Source organism: Carcharhinus amblyrhynchos, chromosome 28, assembly GCF_965287045.1.
Source record: "Carcharhinus amblyrhynchos chromosome 28, sCarAmb.v2.hapA, whole genome shotgun sequence".
Lineage (NCBI taxonomy): Eukaryota > Metazoa > Chordata > Chondrichthyes > Carcharhiniformes > Carcharhinidae > Carcharhinus > Carcharhinus amblyrhynchos.
Window position 1 is genome coordinate 20,209,950 of NC_137351.1, and position 21,718 is coordinate 20,231,667.

Genomic DNA, 21,718 nt, shown 5'->3' on the forward strand with positions numbered 1-21,718 from the left:
ATTTGTGACAGTTTAGATATGTTTTTGGGTTCCTTCCAAATAGAAAACTTCAATTTTTTAACTTGTGTCTCAAATCAAGAATATTTTGACCATAAGAGATAATCGTCAATTATGAGTGGATGTTTGGAACTATAGAATATTGGTTAAAACAGTCTGATTCAGTGAGTGAGAGCAACAACTTGAGTCATTGAATGGCTTTTACAGTTTTACCCAAAGAAAATGTCTCCTAATGTCCTTTTATTTAAAAAATAAATTGTGTGTATATGTATGCTTGAATACGTTCAAATGTATGTTAGCACCCTTCCTGTTTTAACCAGAGTGACATTGTTAGTCCTCACTCTAACCAATTTGTGTTAAGTCACTTGTTTCTGAAGAGAACAGGCATGTATTGTTAGTCACGGAAGTGCTGAATTTCAGTAAGTCACAATTCCAAATTAAAGTTCATGTTCTCATTATCTGTCTATATCCTTTGTACCTTATAAATGACGACATTGACTTATTTTACTAAACACGTCATAAGTCAAGCCAATATTTCTAAAGAGAAACTTTCTGGAAAGCAAATCTTATGTTAATTTTAGAATGAAGTATATTTATGCATAATAAATGCCTTCTGACTGTGCGAATTCTGTTATCCCATACTCTTAATGTATTAACAGAAATTTCTTACCAAGCAGTTTCTACAATCATTATTTACTGTTTTTAAAAAAAAGTCTTTTTCATTCATCAGTATAGATCTGGGATTTTTTTTATTGTGGTTGTAGTTAATATATTTACACTTCCCTTCAATCATGTTTTAGGTTGTCTATTAGAACAGGTTTATGATTTTTGAATGAATTCTGTGAACTGTTGATCTTGGTTTCAGTTGCTGTTAAGCTGATGTTTTCTGGTTGAATTTTCTGTGACGCTTTCTGCTTCTGTTATTCACACACCTTACAAATTTTTTCTCTTGGGCTGGTTGAAGGTGCATATCGATGTTTGAGGGACAGAAGGTGACTCTGGAAAGAATATTTTTTAAAACCTGGTTAATTCCAGTCAATCTAAACATTGGCAATAATACAATCAATGTTGTCACTTGTGATTGTCATCCGATGTTGGACAGTTTGTGAACTATTTAATCATTGTGATATGTTGGCTGAAAGCCATTTTATCATGACATTAATCTGTACTAAAAAACCTCATTGTTGCTGCTATGGACTCAAGACAATCACAGCCCATAATGAACTTAAAAAAAATAAAATTCATATTCAGATACATCTTAAAGTCAGCATGGCAAATGATCAGCTTGGTAAATTTATAAAATGCAAATAATTATGGCTTACGTAAAGAAATTTTGTGTAGTTCAAATATGAGTTAAACAGTTCTGGTAAAACCTCTTCTACATTTTATTAATTTCAAAACCCAAACTTGTAAATAAGATCTTAAAAAGCCATTCCACCACCCCCCCCCCCCCCCCCCAAGCTTTCAGCAAATAGCAAGCAGATTCACTTTTGCTGTGCTTTGAACTGTGGAGTGTCACAATGCTGCACTGTAATTAAAATGTGAAGCATTGGATAAGGATATTATTAAACTAGAAAGAGTGCAGAAAAGAATTACCAGGATGCTACCGGGACTTGATGCTTTGAGTTAGAAGGAGAGGCTGAATAGACTGGGACTTTTTTCCCCAGACTGTAAGAGGCTTAGGGGTAGATGTCTATAAAATAATGAGGGGCATAAATAAAATAGATAGTCAACATCTTTTCCCAAAGGTAGGGGAGTCTAAAACTACAGGGCATAGGTTTAAGATGAGAGGAGAGATACAAAAGGGTTCCAGACAGGCAATTTTTTCACACAGAGGGTGGTGAGTGTCTGAAATGAGCTGCCAGAGGTAGTAGTAGAGGCGGGTACAATTTTGTCTTTTAAAAAGCATTTAGAAAGTTACATGGGTAAAATGGCTAGAGAGGAATATGGGCCAAATGCGGGCAATTGGGAATAGCTAAGTGGTTTTGGTCAACAGGCCCATTTCATAAACCTCTATGACTTATTGAAATAGCGATAGAGACACCAATGCAAAGGTGGCACAGTGGTTAGCATTGCTACCTCAGTGTCAGGCACCTGGGTTCAGTTCTAGCCTTGTGTGACTGTCAGTGTGGAGTTTGCACATTCTCTCTGTACCTGCATGGGATTCCTCCGTGTACCCCAAATTCCCTTCAACAGTCCAAAGATGTGTAGGTTAGGTGGATTGGCCATGCTGAATTGCCCATACTGTTCCAGGATGTGTGGATTAGGGGGATACATGAGGTAAATACGTGGAGTTACAGGATTGGGGTCTGAGTAAGTTGCTCTTTCAGAGAATTGATGCAGACTTGATGGGCCGAATGGCCTGTCTCTGCGCTGTAGGGATTTTGTTCTAAGTTAAAATCATAATTGTCCTGATTTGTATTGATTTTAGGACAATATTATAGCCAAGTGATTCGATCACAGTCTCCTTGAACTTTTTTTTACGTTGACAGACTTTCACAAGTAGTGGGCCAACATCAATAAAGAATCAAGTTGCCAACAAATGTTTTGAATCTAAACGATCACAAATTTGAATGGCATGGCTTTTTTTTTGGTTAATGTAAACTTAGGGAATAACTCTTCTGTAAACGACCTATCACCAATTTGAATAGAGACCAAAAGTTTACTATTGGCTCTAGGAATACATTTTTCTTCATAGAATCATAAAATCTCAACAGTACAGAAGGAGACCATTTGGCCCATCAAGTCTGTATCAACCGCAATCCCACCCAGCCCCTATTCCTGTAACCCTCATTTAACCCTGCTAATCCTCCTGACACTATAGGGAGAAGTTAGCATGACCAATCAACCTAACCTGCATGTCTTTCCGACTGTGGGAGGAAACCAGAGCTTCCGGAGGAAACCCGCGCAGACACGGGCAGAATATGCAAACTCCGCACAGTGACCCGAGGCTGGAATTGAGCCTGGGTCCCTGGCGCTTTGAGACAACAGTGCTAGCCACTATGCTGCCCCATTTTCTTTGAGGCATCTTTTGGCAGAAAATTATAACTAGAATTTTTGCATTTTGAGGATTTGAGAGAATAGATTTGATTTGATGACATTACGCAGCTGCAGTCATTTTTCCATTACTTACTTGTGTTGTGTTTCCCCAGCTTTGACTCGTATTTTTCTTACGATAAGCTCTGGATTTAGATTTTGTCCCCATTGAAAGTATGTTTGAACAGTCTTCCAAATGTTTATCCAAGCGACGGGGTTTTCCCATTTGAACTTCAACATCATCAAATCTCCAATGTTAATGTCGGTGTGTATCAGAAAGGAATATGTTTTGTTGGTCGTAATGCTTTCAACTCTGAAATAAAATCAAGATTCCCACACTATAAAATGGCAATCCAGCGTCATTTCAGAAAAGCAGTTTGTTGATGATTAGGATAGTATCAAACAAAATATTGTGCTGGTGTTCCCTACTCTGATGGGGATTCTTAAACAGTAACTAAGAATAAGTACTGTGCACAGTTCTTTCCATCTGTTTTTCTTTTAATGACTTTGAAAAAAGGGGCAAGCAGGATTCCATTGAGGAGCCCCAAGTACCTTGGTTATGGGGAAAAAGCAGGATTAGGCTTTTGAGTTGATGATCAGCCTTGATTGTAATGAATGGTGGAGATGGCTGGCAGGGCCAAATGGCTTCCTCCTGCTCCTATTTTCCATGTTGTTTGAGGAAAAGGCAAAGCCTTTACTGGGGAAGCTGCTGTGATATAAGCAAAGGGCATGCTTCTGTCAAAGGCATCTACACATTGTAGATCCACAACTGGTTTATTTTGGAATCTTTTCTTTGGCCTGTTGATCAATTAGTTTTGTTCCCTTCCAGCTCTTGTATGAATGCTGAGAAAAGGCAAGGGAGAAGTGATAGAGGGAATTGTGCTCACCGCAACCTGTCCATCTGTCTTAGGAGACATGTGTTTCCAGACATGGAAGGGATTGTGTGAAGCCTGTGCAAGACTTCTGATTGTATCTTTTTCTGTCCTCTTACAAAAGATAACATGTGGCGTGTATTTCAAACCTGTCACATTCTTCCTCTCTCTGACCTGATACTCAGCTCAATTTGTCCGTATTTTGTCCATGGATGGGCAGTTTTTAATTAGCTGATAAGGTGAGTAGAAATTCTCTCTATGCTTAGAAGACTCTAGGCCAAACTTAGAGGGGTTCAATTTGCCCGATGTGAAGTGTGCACTTATGTACAAACATATTCCAGTTACATACGTTCTGAGAACTCTGGTACAAGGTTAGGATCAGTGCATGCGCACTTGTCCTCTGCCAGTCCCCCTGAGCCACCCACCCCTGCCTCAATCTTCTCCTCCCACACCCAACCCCACAATCACCACCACTCCCATTGCAGAGTGCACAGCAGGTTCTCCCTGTCACAATCAATCTGCACCCCTAGTAGGTCCTGCCCTGTGGGCACTGCCTGGTTCCCTGTGGGCATTGTCTGGTACCCTGTGGGCAGTGCCAGGGTGCCAGGCTGGCACTGTCCAGGGGGCCCACAGCGGGGTAAGCACGCTTGTTCCCGTTTCAGGGAGCAGTTGTAAACCCCATTGGTAGGAACCTCCCCTGAGACGGGGGAAGAGGCACTAAGTAGACCCAGAGACTACCGTCTTAGGCTTGCTAACCTTATAGAAATGTCAATTTCCATATGGCAATCAGGCCTGTGCTGATTACATCAGAGAAAAGGGGGCTGGGAGACTTGCAATCAGCCAGACTCGAGCAGCAAGCGGACTGGGAGACCCCGGCCCATCTCTTGTTATCAAGGGATTCATTAGAAAATCTGTCGATTTAATGCCTTACTAAGTATCGGAAACTCCTGATAATGGCTTTCCATTATGGACATACAGGCTGCCTTACTGCATAGTGCTCCCAATTAGTGGCACAGACCTTAAACAAAATCTACTTGGGTTACTCTCTAACCCAATCATACTAGTCACCAGCTCCTGGTGAAATGTGAGTATATATTAGCACGTGCTGGCCTCTGGTTAATACCTGCCAACTGCCGAGTCTGACTGCTGAGTACGTCAGCCACCTTGCTGTATCTAAATGCCACAAACCAGGTTTCTTCATCAGTTGCTTTCCCATATTCTGATGTTGGACAACTTGGAGATTTTAACAATAAATTACCGTTACTGCTGATTAGTAATAAAGAAAACTGCATGTGTATTCAGAACCTTGCATGTGCTCAGGATATCACAGTGCTTCCCAGCCAGGGGAGAACCTTTGAAATATACACAATGCAAATTGCTAACATCCAACAGAATCCGAATTGACTGGAACACCTCTGCTCTTTCACATCCCTTCAGGAAATGGCTTCATAGCAACCTTTCATTCAAAAGAAACAATAATTTCAAGCAGTAGTAGACACAAATTAGCCTTAATTTGGCATTGAACTGCTGTTAAAGATCTGTAAGCATCTTGATCTTTACTGTTATTCATTCAATTCCCGACTTTTAGATTCTGGATCTGTTCTACCTGAAGTAAAATATCTATATTGAAATATTCCCATGATACAATTCTCAACTCCATGAACCATGCCAAACAAACTATAAATTGTCAGGCAGAAATTTCACCTTGGCAGATTGATTTGTTTAAATTGCAATGATTTTTGGCTCAATTCACTTCAAATCTACCATATGTCAGTGTGTGTAAAACCAGCTCTTTCTAGTGTACAGTCCAATTAATGCCCACTTGAGGATCCTGCCCTTGATGATATTAACCCAGCAGTGGGCATAGGGTACGCACAATAAGCAAACCCATGTGTTGATACTTGTGGGTTCAGGGGTTCCTTGTTCAAAGGCAATCAGTGCCAGATCAAAGGACCCGGCATCAGGAATATGACAGATGAGGAGTTGTTGAGACTCCTGCCCTAGCAAAGCTTGCTAGCCCACTCTACTGTGAGCATTCACCCCACTTCTGCCATCACTCCCTGTGATCTGAGTCCATGACAATCTTGGCCCTTGCATCATACTAGCAGCAGCCACTATCTTCCCAATGACACTGTGTTCAATAGGGCTACTGGTCTTTGATTAACGGTTCACAGCAGGCGAAACCTCCGCCCCCGGTGTCCTTGATTCTGGAAAGGTTCACCACTGGCCTGTTAAGTTTCTGGGAGCTCTTAATTTAAAAGTCGCTTGCTTACTAAAGTCTCCAAGAGGCATGCTGGTTAGATGCATTGGCCATGCTAAATTCTCTATGTACCCGAACAAGTGCCGGAGTGTGGCGACTAGGGGATTTTCACAGAAACTTCATTGCAGTTAATGTAAGCCTACTTGTGACAATAACAAATAAACTAATAAATTCTGCCTTGACTCAGTGGTAGCACCCTCATCTCTGAGTCAGAAGGTTATGAGTACAAGTCTCATGATTAAGCATGGGTAAACCTCGAGTGCAAACAGAAATGCAGCATTTTAGCATCAAACAGAGGCCCTTTCAGATGGATATAAAACATCATATATTCAAAGATGTACACGGACGTGTCTCCTGGTGACCGGCCAGTATTTGCATCACAACCAACATCTCAAACAAACGAAAGATCTAGTCATTCCTCTGTCTCATTGTTTATGGAAACTTACTATGTCTGTGTTTTCTTTCCTCTTTCCTCTACACTTGAACTACACCCTTGCTTTGTGAAGTGATTTGGGGCATTGGGAGTTGACAGAAGAACAATATATTTATGTTTTTGTTCTGTTTTTACAGATAAGGAGAATTGAGATGTAATTTGATTTGTTGCATTTTAGTCTTATTCTTCAAAAAAAATCTCCAATTTACTTTATTTAAGTTTGTGTGTGAAAGGCGCAACACTTATTCTACTGTTTGCCTGTGACCATAGATGCTTATGTGTTAATTGCAGCCATTTTTATTTTGAACACCAGAGGGTGCAAATATTGGGGAAACCATTAAAGAACCGAATCCTATTGGGCAGCAAGAAGTGGGAAAAGAAATATAGGTCAGCAATTATCTACAGCCTTTATCTTAGATTGTGAGAGAATGGAAGCTATTGTGTTTCCAGTATGCACTTTCTCTAATTTAACTAAAGCTCGTTTTTAAAAAATTAATTTACAGGCAATGGGCGTCGGTGGTTATGCCAACATTTATTACCCATCCCTTGTGTCCCTTAAGAAGGTGGTGGTGAACTGCCTCCTTGAACTGCTGCAGTCTCTGTGAAGGTAAGCCCGTGATGTGGAGATGCCGGCATTGGACTGGGATAAACACAGTAACAAGTCTCTCAACACCAGGTTAAAGTCCAACAGGTTATTTGATAGCAAAAGCCACTAGCTTTCGGAGCACTGCTCCTTCTGAATAGAACTCCCACTTACCTGATGAAGGAGCAGCACTCTGAAAGCTAGTGGCTTTTGTTACCAAATAAACCTGTTGAACTTTAACCTGGTGTTGTGAGACTTCTTACTGTAGGTACACCCACAGTGCTATTTGAGAGGGAATTCCAGGATTTTGAACCTCTGACAGTGAAGGAATAGTGTTGTATTTCCTAGTCGGGTTGGTGAGTAACTTGGAGGGAAACCTCCAGGTGGTGGTGGTGTTCCCAGGTATTATCCTTCTAGACGGCAATGGCCGTAGACTTGGAAGATGCTGAGTTCACGAATACAAAATAGAATTAGAACCATAGAATCCCTACAGTGCAGAAGGAGGCCATTTAACCATCAAGTTTGCACCAACCACAATCCTACCCAGTGCCTATTCCCATAATCGCTCATACTAACCCTGCTAATCCCCCTGACACTAGGGTTAATTTAGCACGGCCAATCCACCTAACCCCACATCTTTTGAGTGTGGGAGGAAACTGGAGTACCTGAATGAAGCTCACACAGACACAGGGAGAATGTGCAAACTCCACACAGATAGTGACCCAAGGCCAGAATTGAACCTGGGACCCTGGCACTGTGAGGCAACAGTGCTAACCACTGTGCCACCCCAATTGGATAAAAGTTATAGAGAGAATTTTGGTGTTGACACTAATACTTCATTTAAAATTATTTTCAAAATCGGAGACAGTCAAGAGCTGCCCAGCTCTTATGAGAGATCAGGCAGGTTAAATATTAAGTTGAGGATTTGGCCGATGATAATGCCATAATTCCATGTTTTACAGGATAGGTGTTTGGCTAAAATTGCTTCATTAGAAGTAAATGCAGCAATGTTTTTAGCCAAGATGGGGCAGCAAAGTAGCACAGTGATTAGCACTGCTGCTTCATAGCTCCAGGGTCCTGGGTTCAATTCCCGGCTCGGGTCACAGTCTGTGTGGAGTTTGCACATTCTCCTCGTGTCTGTGTGGGTTTCCTCCGGGTACTCTGGTTTCCTCCCACAGTCCAAAGATGTGCGAGGTTAGGTTGATTGGCCATACTAAGAAATTGCCCCTTAGTGTCCAGGGATGTGTAGCTTAGAGGGATTAGTGGGTGTAATATGTAGGGATATGGGGGTAGGGCCTGGATGGGTTTGTGTTTAGTGCAGACTTGATGGGCCGATGGGCCTCTTTCTGCACTGTAGGGTTCTATAATTCTAAGATCAATTCACTTGAGGTTGATAATGCTGCAGGACCGAGTACCCTTTGTCTCAGAATGCTGAGGGAAATGTTGGATGTTATCTGGGTATCACTGGTCACTCATTCAGTAACTCGCTGAGGTCCTAGTTGGTTGATATTGGGTTATTCAAATGGGCCCTTTATTTGAAAGAGGTGCAAAATCAGATTCCTGGAAACTATAGCTCCATGATTTTGACATTAATAGCAGCGAATTGATTAGAAAGCATTTATGTGGAATGTGATTCTTAATGACCTTGTGAGAGTTTGGCCATTATTATTGGACTTTATGAGACCTAGTTCTTGTCATACTGCTTTGATTTGAGTTTTGTGAAGAAATGTCCAAAATGCTGAGTGAAGATATGTTGGCTGCAAGTTGGAAAAGAAAATATCAGTTACCTCATGCAGGAAAGTATCGACTCCCCAAGGCACTATTGCATTATTATTACACTGGAGAGATAGCTATGCTCATCAGTGATTAATCTGATTGGGGCCCAATTCAGCTGGAGATCCAGAAGACTCCTACAGGGGGACTATCACTCATGATCATCCTAATTAATTACTCAAACAGAAGAATTCTTCACTTGCTGGAATAATAGCAGCATACGGTAAAATCTCCAGGGTTCTCACTGAAGCAGAAGTGGGATGGACCCCTGTGTGGTTTTCATATGGAAGTGTGAAATGTGCATCCCTAAAAAAAACTGACAGCATCAATGCAGACTCTTATGTGATTGGACTGAGAAGTTACAGACATTCAGCCCATTGAGCCCATTCTGCCCTTCAGCCGGACCAAGGCTGTCTTGTATCTCAACTTCATTTACCCAGATGTTAAGAAAATTCCCAGGTAACACTTCTCAAATAAACACTTTCCAAAATATATACAAATGAATCTTTTGAGCTATTGTTGTGCTTTGCAATGTTATTCTATTTATTTACTTACTTTTAAGTGCTACCTGTTAAAATAAAAATCACAGCTTGACTTGGTTCTTTTACTAACCGAATTGGGAATCCAATCTAATTGTCTCTGCAAATGCATATAACTAATTCCAAAAACTTGAAATAAATTTTGCACAGCAAGTTGCCTCTCTTGGGCAATTGAAAAGGCTGCCAGGATAACCAAATGTTATCAAATCAGGGTAATCAAATCTCAGTTCTGCCAAAAAGGTCATCCAGATTCGAAATGTTGACTCTATTCTTTTCCAGATGCTGTCTGACCTGCTGAGATTTTCCAGCATTTTCTATTTTTGTAATCAATTACGTATCTCAACCAATCAGATTAAAGACTCATTAACAGTGCAGATTTTGAGAGACGCAAGATTTGACTGAAAGCAAGATAAAGATTGATTGAAGAGAGAAAAAAACTAAGAAAATTGACTGAGAAACAGAAAATACTGGAAAATCTCATCAAGTCTGACAGCATCTGTGGAGAAAGAATGGGGCAAATTGACTGAGGAGAGTTGAGCTGTACATGGGGAAAATGCAAAATTGCCTAATAATAAATGCAATGGTGCTACTTTACCCTTGTATCCAACTCTTTGCTGCTATTTGCTTTGAACAAATGCACCATTACTACAATAGCAAGACAGACTCTGTAGTGACCCTGTAATAATGTATGTTACTCTGTGAGACACAGTGAGAAATGGTGAATCCTGGTGGTTTGCTGGACACTGGTAGAACAAGTACACAGGATGGTTTAGTTCATCACCATTGATAATGAAATGGGAAAGTTCATCTTCAGTGTTAGTTTATTTACACAAAGCTTTTCTGATGGCACTAAAACCATTGTGTATTTGAATAAATACAAACCCAACCTCACCTCAGCGATATCATTTAGCCGATTGGGGAAAAGTGCAGTAAAAGCAAAAGTAAAATTTGATTAATGTTCTGCAATGGTTTGTTTAATTCATTATCTCAAACTGCCATTCCCAGCAGGAATGGACTGCTAATCTCCCAGCAAGTGCTCCATCTCGACAGCGAAGGAACCCATGTGCCCGACAACATTAACAGCGTTATGTTGTTCATGTGCATTTTATGTTAAAATGGATGCAGTGTGAAGATTTTTACTGTCAAATCAGTCCACTTGAACAGAGCGTTAACATTCTAATATGCAAAATACTGTCATAACTTGTGACTCATTTTCAATCAACATAATGCAACCTTCTGTGAATGGGTGAATAGTGCCCTAGGAGGAGACTCTATTGGGATCAAAAATATAACATTCACTGATCTGTGTTGAAGTGAATAGTTTAACCAAAAGTCAAATTGTTCCCTTGATGTTAATGATTGTTAGATCAACAGGTTGATGGCTTATCCATTTTGAGCATTGCAAAATATATGTATTGAGTGATTAATGCAGCTACAGTGATGTTCCTGATAAGGAATTCAGTGACCAGGCCTCCACAGCCTTCTGTGGCAATGAATTCCATAGATTCACCACTCTCTGAAATTCCTCCTCATCTGGGGTCTAAAGGCTTGTCCTTTTATTCTGAGGCTGTGCCCTTGGATCCTTGTCTCTCCTATGAATGGAAACATCTTCCCCCTGTTCACTCTAACCAGGCCTTTCACTGTTCTGTAAGTTTCAATGAGAACTCCATCGAGTACAGACTATGTAGATGAATATTTGTATCTTTTCATAGTAATTATCAAGTTTTGCATCCAATATCTGTGCTCGATAAATCATTCATCATCCTTCTTCCAACCTTATAGAAACTATGAGCCACAATTTGACACGGAAAATTCAGTGGTCAAAATTTGGTCCCTGTACCAAATAGGTTTAAACAGGATGCTGACAAATCACAGGTTCTTGTGACACCTGATATTGGATAGTCAGTCAGTCATTATCTACTTAAAGCAGCACTCAAGGTACCACTAAAAACAAACCGAAGAATTGAATTAATCTTCTCAAAAACCCAGGATGTTGTTCCTGAAAGCTGAAAAGAATTCACTTGTTGAGGAAGACCTTTTCGATGAAAATTATCTCAGCTTTTCACAGTGTGTTTGCGTCTCTTCCCCAAATGTTTGACGCATCACATCTCCACTCAGACATATTAGTGTCATCTGTCTATGCTTGATGTGAAGGATTGCTTTTGATCTAGTGAGCAGACTCTGCGTTTCAGCTTGTGTGAATAAGGGAAGTTAAGACACAATCGGGAAGTTCAATATTCCCTTTTCCAAACAAAAAAATGATTCATTCCCTTGGACCAAGGTGTTTCAATCCCCGATCCACCTGGAACATCCGTCAAAGGGAATAAAGTCTGTTTGTGAAAAGGCTGTCGTTTTTTATCATTTTCAGAAGGAGTTAATGTCTCCCCATAAATACCAGAATAAGACAGGCTACTAAAAATATATTGTGACTAAGGCTGTAACCAGACCACAGTTTGAATATTGTGAGCAATTCTGGGTCCCGCATCTAAAGAAGGATGTGCTGACCCTAGAGACGGTTGACGAGAATGATCCCTGGAATGAAGAGCTTGACGTATGAGGAGTGTTTGAGGACTCTGGGTCTGTACTCGATGGAGTTTAGAAAGAGATGGGGGGGATCTTATTGAAACTTACAGAATGCTAAAAGGCCTGGATAGAGTGGATGTGGGGAAGATATTTCCATTTGTAGGAGTGACTAGAATTCAAGGGCACAGTCTCAGAATAAAGGGAGGACCCTTTAGAGCCGAGAGGAAGAGGAATTTCGCCAGCCAAAGGGTAGTGAATCTATGGAATTCATTGCCACAGAAGGCTGTGAAGGCCAGGTCATTGAGCATATTTAAGGCAGAGATTGATAGGTTCTTGATCGAACATAGAACAGTACAGCACAGTACAGGCCCTTCAGCCCTCGATGTTGTGCCGAGCTATGTCCGAACCCAAGATCAAGCTATCCCACTCCCTATCATTCTGGTGTGCTCCATGTGTCTATCCAATAACCACTTGAAAGTTCCTAAAGTGTCCGACTCCACTATCACAGCAGACAGTGCATTCCACACCCTAACCACTCTCTGAGTAAAGAAACTTTCTCGGACATCCCTCCTATATCTCCCACCATGAACCTTGTAGTTATGCTGCCTAGTAACATCTACATCCACCCGAGGAAATAGTCTCTGAACGTCCACTCTATCTATCCCCTTCATCATCTTATAAACTTCTATTAAGTCACCTCTCATCCTCCTCCCCTCTAAAGAGAAAAACCCCAGCTCGCTCAACCTTTCCTCATAAGACCTACCCTCCAAACCAGGCAGCATCCTGGTAAATACCCTCTGCACTCTCTCCAATGCTTCCACATCCTTCCTATAGTGAGGTGATCAAAACTGCACACAATATTCCAAATGTGGTCTCACTAATGTCCAGTATAGTCGCAGCATAACCTCATGGCTCTTAAACCCAAACCCCCTGTTAATAAATGCTAACACACTATAAGCCTTCTTCACGGCTCAATCCACCTGAGTGGCAACCTTCAGAGATCTGTGGATATGAACCCCAAGATCTCCCTGTTCCTCCACATTCCTCAGAACCCTGCCATTGACCCTGTAATCCGCATTCAAGTTTATCCTACCAAAATGAACCACCTTGCACTTATTGGTAAGGGGATCAAAGGCTACAGAGAAAAGATGTGAAAATGGGGTTGAGAAACTTATCAGCCATGATTGAATGGCGGAGCACTCTCGATGGGCTGAATGGCCTAATTCTGCTTCTATAACTTGGCCTATGCATTAAATCCTAGAGAATTTTCAAATTATTTTATTTGTTCTCATGATGTGGGCATTGCTGGAAAGGCCAGCATTGGTTATCCATTCCTTGTGTATATTTATCCGCATGGATAAAATGTTTACAAAAGTACCTTGATGGTGTCCAGGGAAAACCTCTTCTGGAAAACGCCCAGCGCTGATGACCAAATTAGTATGAGGCATGAAGTTCTGAGATGTGATGTTTTTAGAAAGGATCCAGGGCTATCAATCTCTTCCACATTTCTACACCATGCAGAATTCAATCAACTGGAAACAAATTGGATAAAACTTCCTTTTTAAAAACAACCCAGTACTCACAATTTGATTGGTAAATTTTCAGCATCACCTTCTGTTCCAATCAAGGAAACCTTGAGAGAAGGTTCCAATTTATTGTGTTCCATGTGGTTGATGAAGCGAATCTTGAATTGGTAATGATAAACTGAGAAAATTGAAATAAAATAAGTTGAAATTCATTTTATAATGAAATGTGTACAACTCAAAAAGCTGCCACTTTAATAAGCCTGGTGTCACCTCCAATCTTCTTTTTAAATTAATTTCCGGGATGGGGACGTCACTGGCTAGGCCAGCATTTATTACCCATCCCTGTTCGTCCTTTAGGAGGTGGTGGCGATCTGAACCGCTGCAGCCCCTGAGGTGTAGGTACACCCACTCTGCTGTTAGGGAGGGGAATTTTAGGATTTTGACTCAGTGGCTGAAAGAATGGCGATATATTTCCAAGTCAGGGTGGTGAGTGACTTGAAGGGGAACCTCTGGGCGGTGGTCTTCTCAGGTATCTGCTGCCTTTGTTATTCTAGATGGAAGTGATGATAGGTTTGGAAGGTGCTGCCTAAGGAGCCTTGCTGAGTTCGTGAATACTAAAATACAAATGGAAAGAAGTTACAGCGACAATTTTGGTATTCCGATGCTCGTGTCCTCCTTGTGGTCGTGGGTTTGGAAGGTGCTGCCTCCTGCCCACTTTATGAAGCTATTGACTATTGCTGGAGTACATTTAAATAAACATGGGGTTGGTGGGGGACTTATAAGACCTTGGCTGTATGCCCATTGATAAGTGCTAAAAGGCTATTTGACCTTACAGCATCATGGCTAGTTCCTATCTTGTCATAGAATCATAGAGGTTTGTAGCATGGAAACAGGCCATTTGGCCCAACCTGTCCACACTACCCAGTTTTTAACCATTAAGCTAGTGCCAATTGCCTGCATTTGACCCATATCCCTCTATACTTATCAGTGTAACTGTCTAAATCCTTTTTAAAAGACAAAATTGTATCCGCCTCTACTACTACCACTTCTGGCAGCTTGTTCCAGACACTCACCACCCTCTGTGTGAAATCATTGGCCCTCTAGACCCTTTTGTATCTCTCCCCTCTCACCTTAAACTTGTGCCCTCTTGTTTCAGACTCCCCTATTTTTGGGAAAAGATGTTAACTATCTACTTATTTATGCCCCTCATTATTCAGTCCTCACAAGCTTTGTCTCATCCAAATGCACCTAGATGGGAACCTGGCCTGGCTAACCTCATCTTACAACCTTGCTGCTGTACCAGCTGAGATCAGCGACCTGGGTTCAAATCCAGGGAGAGCTTCATTTTCACCATTTTATCTGAATAATAGCCTGATTTTTTTTTTCTTTGCAAAGCGAGCAATGGAAATAATTGAGCACGTTACCTTTGTATGGCATGTTAGCACGTGTTTTGAAGTACATTTTCTTGCTTCTTTGAGTGCGGACCTTTTTAATCTTATAACCCAAAGTGTTGCATCGATTCTTCCTGCAGCTCAAGCAGGTTCCTTTGTTAAACGTGTTCAGGTCATTGCACCAATAAGCCACAATCTGTTTGTCTTCATTCAGTAAGGAATCAATGAACAAGTGCACCGATCGCTCATGTGCACACTTCACTGTTTCTGTAATACCTGTGAGACCATGAAATAAGCCAACAGTTGCCACAAATAATTTGCCTGTTTAAAGTTTGAACAAAAGAACCAAATGATATAAAATAATTGGATGTGGGGGTGGGGGGGTGGGGTCACTGAGTAAGCCTACAGCTTAAAACCAGGCAGAAATAATGGCAATTACTGTCCATCTGCAGAAGCTCTTCAGAGTAATAAACAGATTCCACCGTTACTCAAATGTGTATTGTGATTACATAGAAATGAAATGTTATTTGAATAGATGGGGCGTTAGATTGACATTGTGCCCACAAGCATATACCTGGATCCTGAACTGAATTTGCTAATTCGCTTGCATGTGCTTGGAGATTGATTGAGTAAATATTCTATGGCATTACGTTAGTGGTAGCAATAAACCGCTGAGATTACACTAATGAAGAAAAGCACAGACCTCTCATGCGTATGTGGCTGTCTAGCTCTGCTAGTGATGTTGTCCGTTAATTGAATCTTAGATGATGGGGATAAATATTAATAAATCAGCTGCTTATATCTTTACTGCCCATTTTGCTACTTTGCATCCAACTCCAGGCTTAGTGGGGGGTTACTTTAGACCATGGGCTCTCCCCTGTCTGTAGTAGATGTGAAATCTATGCTATAAGAGAGACAATTACAGTCCTTTTCCCCCTTACTTCCATCCCTTTCCTGCTGCCCCATACAAAAGCTTTCTTCTCCACAATGTTGCAATCTGTGGCTTTGAAGTGAAAAATAGTTGTAGAACTGGGTCGGGTTGTGGGGGGTGGGGGTGTAGGGGGATGGGGTGGGGGTGAAATCAGCTGATGGACTACCCCATGCCTGCATTATCTTGTTTCAAATGACAGTTCTGTCTGTTTATTCTGAGAGTAAGGAATGTTCTCGTACAGCGATATATGGACAGCAATGTAAGGAAACTACTCCATGACATTGTGCCATTGTGTGCCTTTATATGCCCTGTTTGTGAGCAGGACTCTCCACTCAGCTGACAATGGAACAGCTTTCCGAGAGCTTGTGGCTTTTTGTACTTCCAAATAAACCTGTTGGACTTTAACCCGGTGAGACTTCTTATTGTACTGAACATTCCCACAACTGAATTCCACAATTCCTGTCCTGTGTCTCCATCATCAATCACATTGGTAAACAGATCATTCTCACTGCAACTTTTAGTGTAAACTTATTGTTCTTAAAATGCAGGAATATTTACAAACATTTCATCCAATGTCCAATCTTACCTAGAATTCCGTACTGGGCGATGTGGTTGTACATGTGTTTGAGGTGGCAGCCAGGTTGAATGGTGCCACCGTTTGGGTAGAAATCGTAATGGGCGACAGGCTGATTGATTCCAACACTCAGTCCTATGTGCTCCTGTGTAAATGTGTGAACAGCGTCCACAAAGTTTGCATCGTCAGGAGATAACCGTTCTGTTGATGACATGCCTTCAAACAGCGGTCCCGCTGGGTCCAGACCTGTACAATGCGAAGAGTACATTTATTAAAGAAAGGCGTATGTTTATATTATACATTTCGTGACTTTGCGATGGTGGTAAGTGTTTCACTACCAATTTAAGTCCATTTCTTGTACTGAGGTCACTGCTGCAACATGACATCAATTTACACACAGGAATAAGCCTCAAGCTGTGATAAGGTCAATGGCTAGATCATCACTTTTTAGATTTTGGTTCCAGGATAAGTGTCGGCCAAAACATTTAACAGTGCCAGTACCCCCTTTCTCTTCTTTGAAAGGATCGGCATGATAGTACAGTGGTTAACACTGCTCTGTCACAGTTCCAGGGACCTGGGTTTGATTCCTGGCTTGGGTTACCGTCTGTGTGGAGTTTGCACATTCTCCTCGTGTCTGCGTGGGTTTCCTCCGGGTGCTCCAGTTTCCTCCCACAGTCCAAAGATGTGTGGGTTAGGCTGATTGGCCATGCTAAAATTGCCCTTAGTGTCCAGGGATGTGTAGGTTAGAGGGATGAACAAAGAGCAAAGAACAGTACAGCACAGGAAGCAGGCCCTTCGGCCCTCCAAGCCCGTGCCGCGCATTGGTCCAACTAGACCATTCATTTGTATCCCTCCATTCCCAGACTGCTCATGTGACTATCCAGGTACTTCTTAAATGATGCCAGCGTGTCCGCCTCCACCACCCTACTTGGCAGCACTAAGTGGGTAAAATAAGTGGGTAAAGTATGTCGGGATTTCGGGTTAGGGCCTGGATGGGATTGTAGAGGTGCGGACACGATGGGCCGAATGGCCTCTTTACTGTAGGATTTCTATGATCCTGTGGGCGCAGATTGGGACTTCAGTTTAATGTTTCATCAGCAAGTGGCACCTCCAACAGTGCAGCACTCCCTGTCAACACTGCACTGAGACATAAACTCAGAATTGTGCTCAAGTCTCTCGAACCCCTTAACCTTGAACAGAAATTTAGTTGAGTATAAATAAATAGTGAATTGAATGCACCTCAGTTTGCTAATGCACACCTGAGCTTGCACACAAAAATAGTTTATAAACTGCAGTGAAACCAAGTTAGAAACATGCCTTTTCTAACTGACAGCTTTAAGGCCGCTTGGTTATAAATCTTAATTCCAGACATTTGCCACAATGTCTTTTATCCTATAACACATTGCAGAGTTAGAGAGTGTGGGGAATGCCACCCACAATTTCTTCCATTGCGCAATTCCCCAATTTAGGAGCAAAATGGATACAGAGACAGAGACTGGTTCCTCACTCTTCCTGAGGAATGGAGTGTGGGAAAGGGAAACCCAAACTACTTTTCTTCAAATGGCTAAAAATAAGCCATTGCACACCTGACAGAACGTACACACAGAACAATCTTTAATACTGAAGTGAAACCACGTTATAAACCTGCCTTTTATAACCCAATAGTTTCAAAGCCACTTGGTTAAATAGTTTGAATGGACAATATTACAAAAAGTGGAGTCTGCACATTCTCCCCATGTCTGCGTTGGTTTCCTCCCACACTCCAACGATGTGCAAGTTAGGTTGGCCATGCTAAAATGCCCCTTAGTGTCAGGGATTATGGACATAGGCCTGAGCAGGGTTGTTGTTGGTGCAGGCTCGATGGGCTGAATGGCCTCCTTCTGCACTGCAGGGATTCTATTCTATGATTTCTGTATGATTTCCAGTATAAAGTGATAGAAACATAGAACCCTACACTACAGAAGGAGGCCATTCGGCCCATTGAGTCTACACGACCACAATCCCACACAGGCCCGACTCCTTGCAATCCCACGCTCGCGACCCCTGACACTAAGGGGCAATTTCCCATGGCCATTCCACCTAATCTGCATATCTTTGGACTGTGGGAGGAAACTGGACCACCCGTAGGAAACCCACGCAGACACAGGGAGAACGTGCAAACTCCACACAGACGGTGACTCGAGGCCGGAATTGATCCCGGGTCCTTGGCATTGTGAGGCAGCAGTGCTAACCACTGTGCCACTGTGCTGGATTAGAGGAAAAAAAAATAAAAGCAACGCTATACATATTCAGATATTTGTTTAGGATCAATTCAGGATCTTAAATGATCCCGTATGGGATTGGAATATAACATACACAGTCAATATATGATGATAATTTGAAAGCACAGTGATTGTTGCCATGGTGAAGTGTTAGAAATCCTATACTGCCTCTCAGTCAGATTGGCACACTGCCCTTTGTAGGTTGGGGAAGGTTGAATGTTTTGAGGCAGTTTGACATTCCGAGTATTGCAGATCTGAGTTTGAATCTCAGATTTGAACAACTTTCATGTGAATATTTCCTCAGTTTGTCCAAGGGAGCGGGAATCACTAAAGGAAACACACAACTGGAAGAGTTCAGATCTCGGATTTCCACGTACACTCTGCTGTTTATGTTTACCAAACGGGAGAAGATCTGTTACTGAGGTTTTACCTCGACTTCTGATTAGCCTCTCGTGTGTAACTGTGAAGGGACAAAGATCAAAAGTCAGGGATATAAGATGGATTAAGTGCTTCACAGAAAGATGCAACTGCACAAAGCTATCAGTTACAATAAAGAGTGTAGTATTTGGACTGTTTGATTTGGTGGTGAAAATATAGCTGAACAATGTGAAAATAGAGTGAAGAGTACATTCTAATATTGCATGTGTTACCTGGAAAAATGTGAACTGTGAATATTACACTGACATTATCATGTTCTCAAACACGCTATGAAATATTCAGCGTGTATTAAATGTATTCAATCTTATTCATGGAGTCATGGTCAGTGAACAAGCCCGATTTTGATCTTGTGGCCCACTAAGATGAAGGAGGTCCACTCATGCGACCCATTCACCAGCCTGGGCTGCCCCTTTGAAACCATTCACCAATAATATTGGATAAATATAATCAGAAACAACTATGTTTTCAGAGTTAAGTTCATTGAATGTCCAGAGTTGGGATAAAACACTGCACAAACGTTAAACTGATATTATTAACACTTTGTTAACTTGTTCTGCTTTGTGGGAAGTTTGCGGGATCTTGTTATAACAATCTGGAGTAGATGGCTACTCCATTGTCTGGTACATTCAGAAACAATAGCCAACTTCAAGAAAAAAGTATCACATTCAGAGATAATTCCAGTCTAGCCGAACCATTCCCATTCTCTGCTACTGTCCAGAATTCCTGCTCCGTATCCCAAAGTGCAAACCTTTCATTCCAGCAGCAAACATTTCTTCTTCACGTTTGCAACTCTCAATCCGCTGGCAAATGAAATAGCAATTATAAGGTAGAAATGACCTAAAATGTGAAATATCTATCGCAATTCATCCCCTCCCTGTTAGTTACGATGGAATAGAGGAAGAAGTGTAGAAAAGGTCTGAAAAGGGTAGTAAACATTTGCACACACTGATTTCAGATCATGCTAGTGGCAAAGAAAATCATTGCTCCTGCCATGGTTGCCATGGCTATGAACTTTAATGAGTTGAAGGTTCCTCTTCATTGATCACTGTGCAGTTGCTACAGAGACATTTCCTTTCAATGCAACTGTCTTCAGCCATGACATGCAGTGCGACATGATTGGTGTAGTATGTAGTAAATAATTGTTCAGCTTGCGCGATAGAAATGTGTCTTCCTGTTGTATCTTGTAAAAACTGGCGACCACTAAGTGGATGAATAAATGCTTCATTAAGGTAAGTTACTGTTTACAGAGGACGAGATAAAGGCCACCGTACCTCATGGCTCCTAACTAGCAAGGAAAAGCCACGCTCAGCCCTAAGGCCGTGCTACATCTTCATTTTTTCGGATTTCTAACCGTGATCGTTCTTTCTTTTTGCGTATTGGGCTGTTTTCCACGGAGGAGTGTTTGATGCAGTTCCCTTTCCACCAGTGTCAGGTTGTGGTTAGGTTTAAAGCCAGAGTTTGCTCTTATCAATGCCCAGCTGTACCCCCTCCCCCTGCCAAAAGGCAGCCCAGCAGCCGGATGTGTAGATGGCTGTTTTATGGATTTGATGTCGTGCTCACTGCCAGTCGAGCTGGGTTTTTGGCCTCAGGCAATTTGAAGGCTTGTCCACATTATACACCGAATCCAAAACTTCGCCAAGCCTTTGAGGGGGGGAAACTTGGCTTCTTTCCCACAGCTGTAAAAGACTGAGGGATGATCCAACCGAGATCTTTAAAATAAGTCGAAAGGGGAGATAGAGAAATTGCTTCCTCGAGAGAAGTGACCTTAAAATTCAAGTTATGTTACTTAGAGGATGTCATGATAATGGAGGGAGGCCCTGGATTACTACAGAAATATTGAATTTTGAATAAGACCAGTAGTTTTAAAAATGGACACGCAAGCAAAAGATGTAAATTCAGTCATTGGGTGATTGAGGAGGGAGACAATGGATGCATCAAAATATATAGCACTTGGGGCGAATGGGATCAAAGGTTATGGGGAAAAAGCAGGATTACGCTATTGAGTTGGATGATCATCCATGATTGTAATAAACAGCAGAGCAGGCTCAAAGAGCTGAATGGCCTCTGTCTGCTCCTATCTTCCATACTTCTAAAAGCACGAAAGCTGTACAGAAACTAACTGCCATCTCCTGTGGAGATAATGGGAGCTGATTATCATCTCAGCAGAAATTGAGCAATATTCCAGATTGGTTTTGTGGATTCCTGCCTTCCAGGAATGTACAGAAATTGGTCTTAAAAGTCAGCTGTAAAAGTCTGGCCAATGTCAATTAGAGCTGGATGTGACAGAGTAAGAAAGACAGCAGCAGAACCCCTGCAAGTTTTGCAGGTAACTCTCTCTCATTGCTGAATCAAAGCCAGAGCCGAAAAGGAAACAGGGCTTCTCAGCCAATCTGCAAACACTGGAGCCTCAGAACTGGCCATTCACCTGTTGCAGTCAGTGCTACTGAAATCACAATGGCCGCAATGTTTTGCCATCTACTTTTCACAGACACATTCAATACTAATTCCTTTTTTAAACTTATTCTCAGTTCTAATCTGTGTAAGTATTTATGTATCTGCTTCATCATTTTTCTCAATTAGT

The 21,718-nt window shown here is 41.7% G+C and overlaps 1 protein-coding gene across 1 annotated transcript in view; it reads right to left on the reverse strand.

Moving 5' to 3' along the window:
• Nucleotides 1–729: 729 nt before the first annotated feature.
• The window catches only part of lipca (lipase, hepatic a), a 67,631-nt gene continuing 46,642 nt past the window's right edge, over nucleotides 730–21,718 (reverse strand). Inside the window, exons 5-9 of the mRNA XM_080214376.1 lie at nucleotides 16,451–16,684; nucleotides 14,967–15,209; nucleotides 13,600–13,720; nucleotides 3,131–3,346; nucleotides 730–995 (exon numbers count right to left, since the gene is read on the reverse strand). Coding sequence (XP_080070502.1) covers nucleotides 869–995; nucleotides 3,131–3,346; nucleotides 13,600–13,720; nucleotides 14,967–15,209; nucleotides 16,451–16,684 — 941 coding nt within the window. The 3' untranslated portion in view covers nucleotides 730–868. The remainder of the gene's footprint in view (nucleotides 996–3,130; nucleotides 3,347–13,599; nucleotides 13,721–14,966; nucleotides 15,210–16,450; nucleotides 16,685–21,718) is intronic.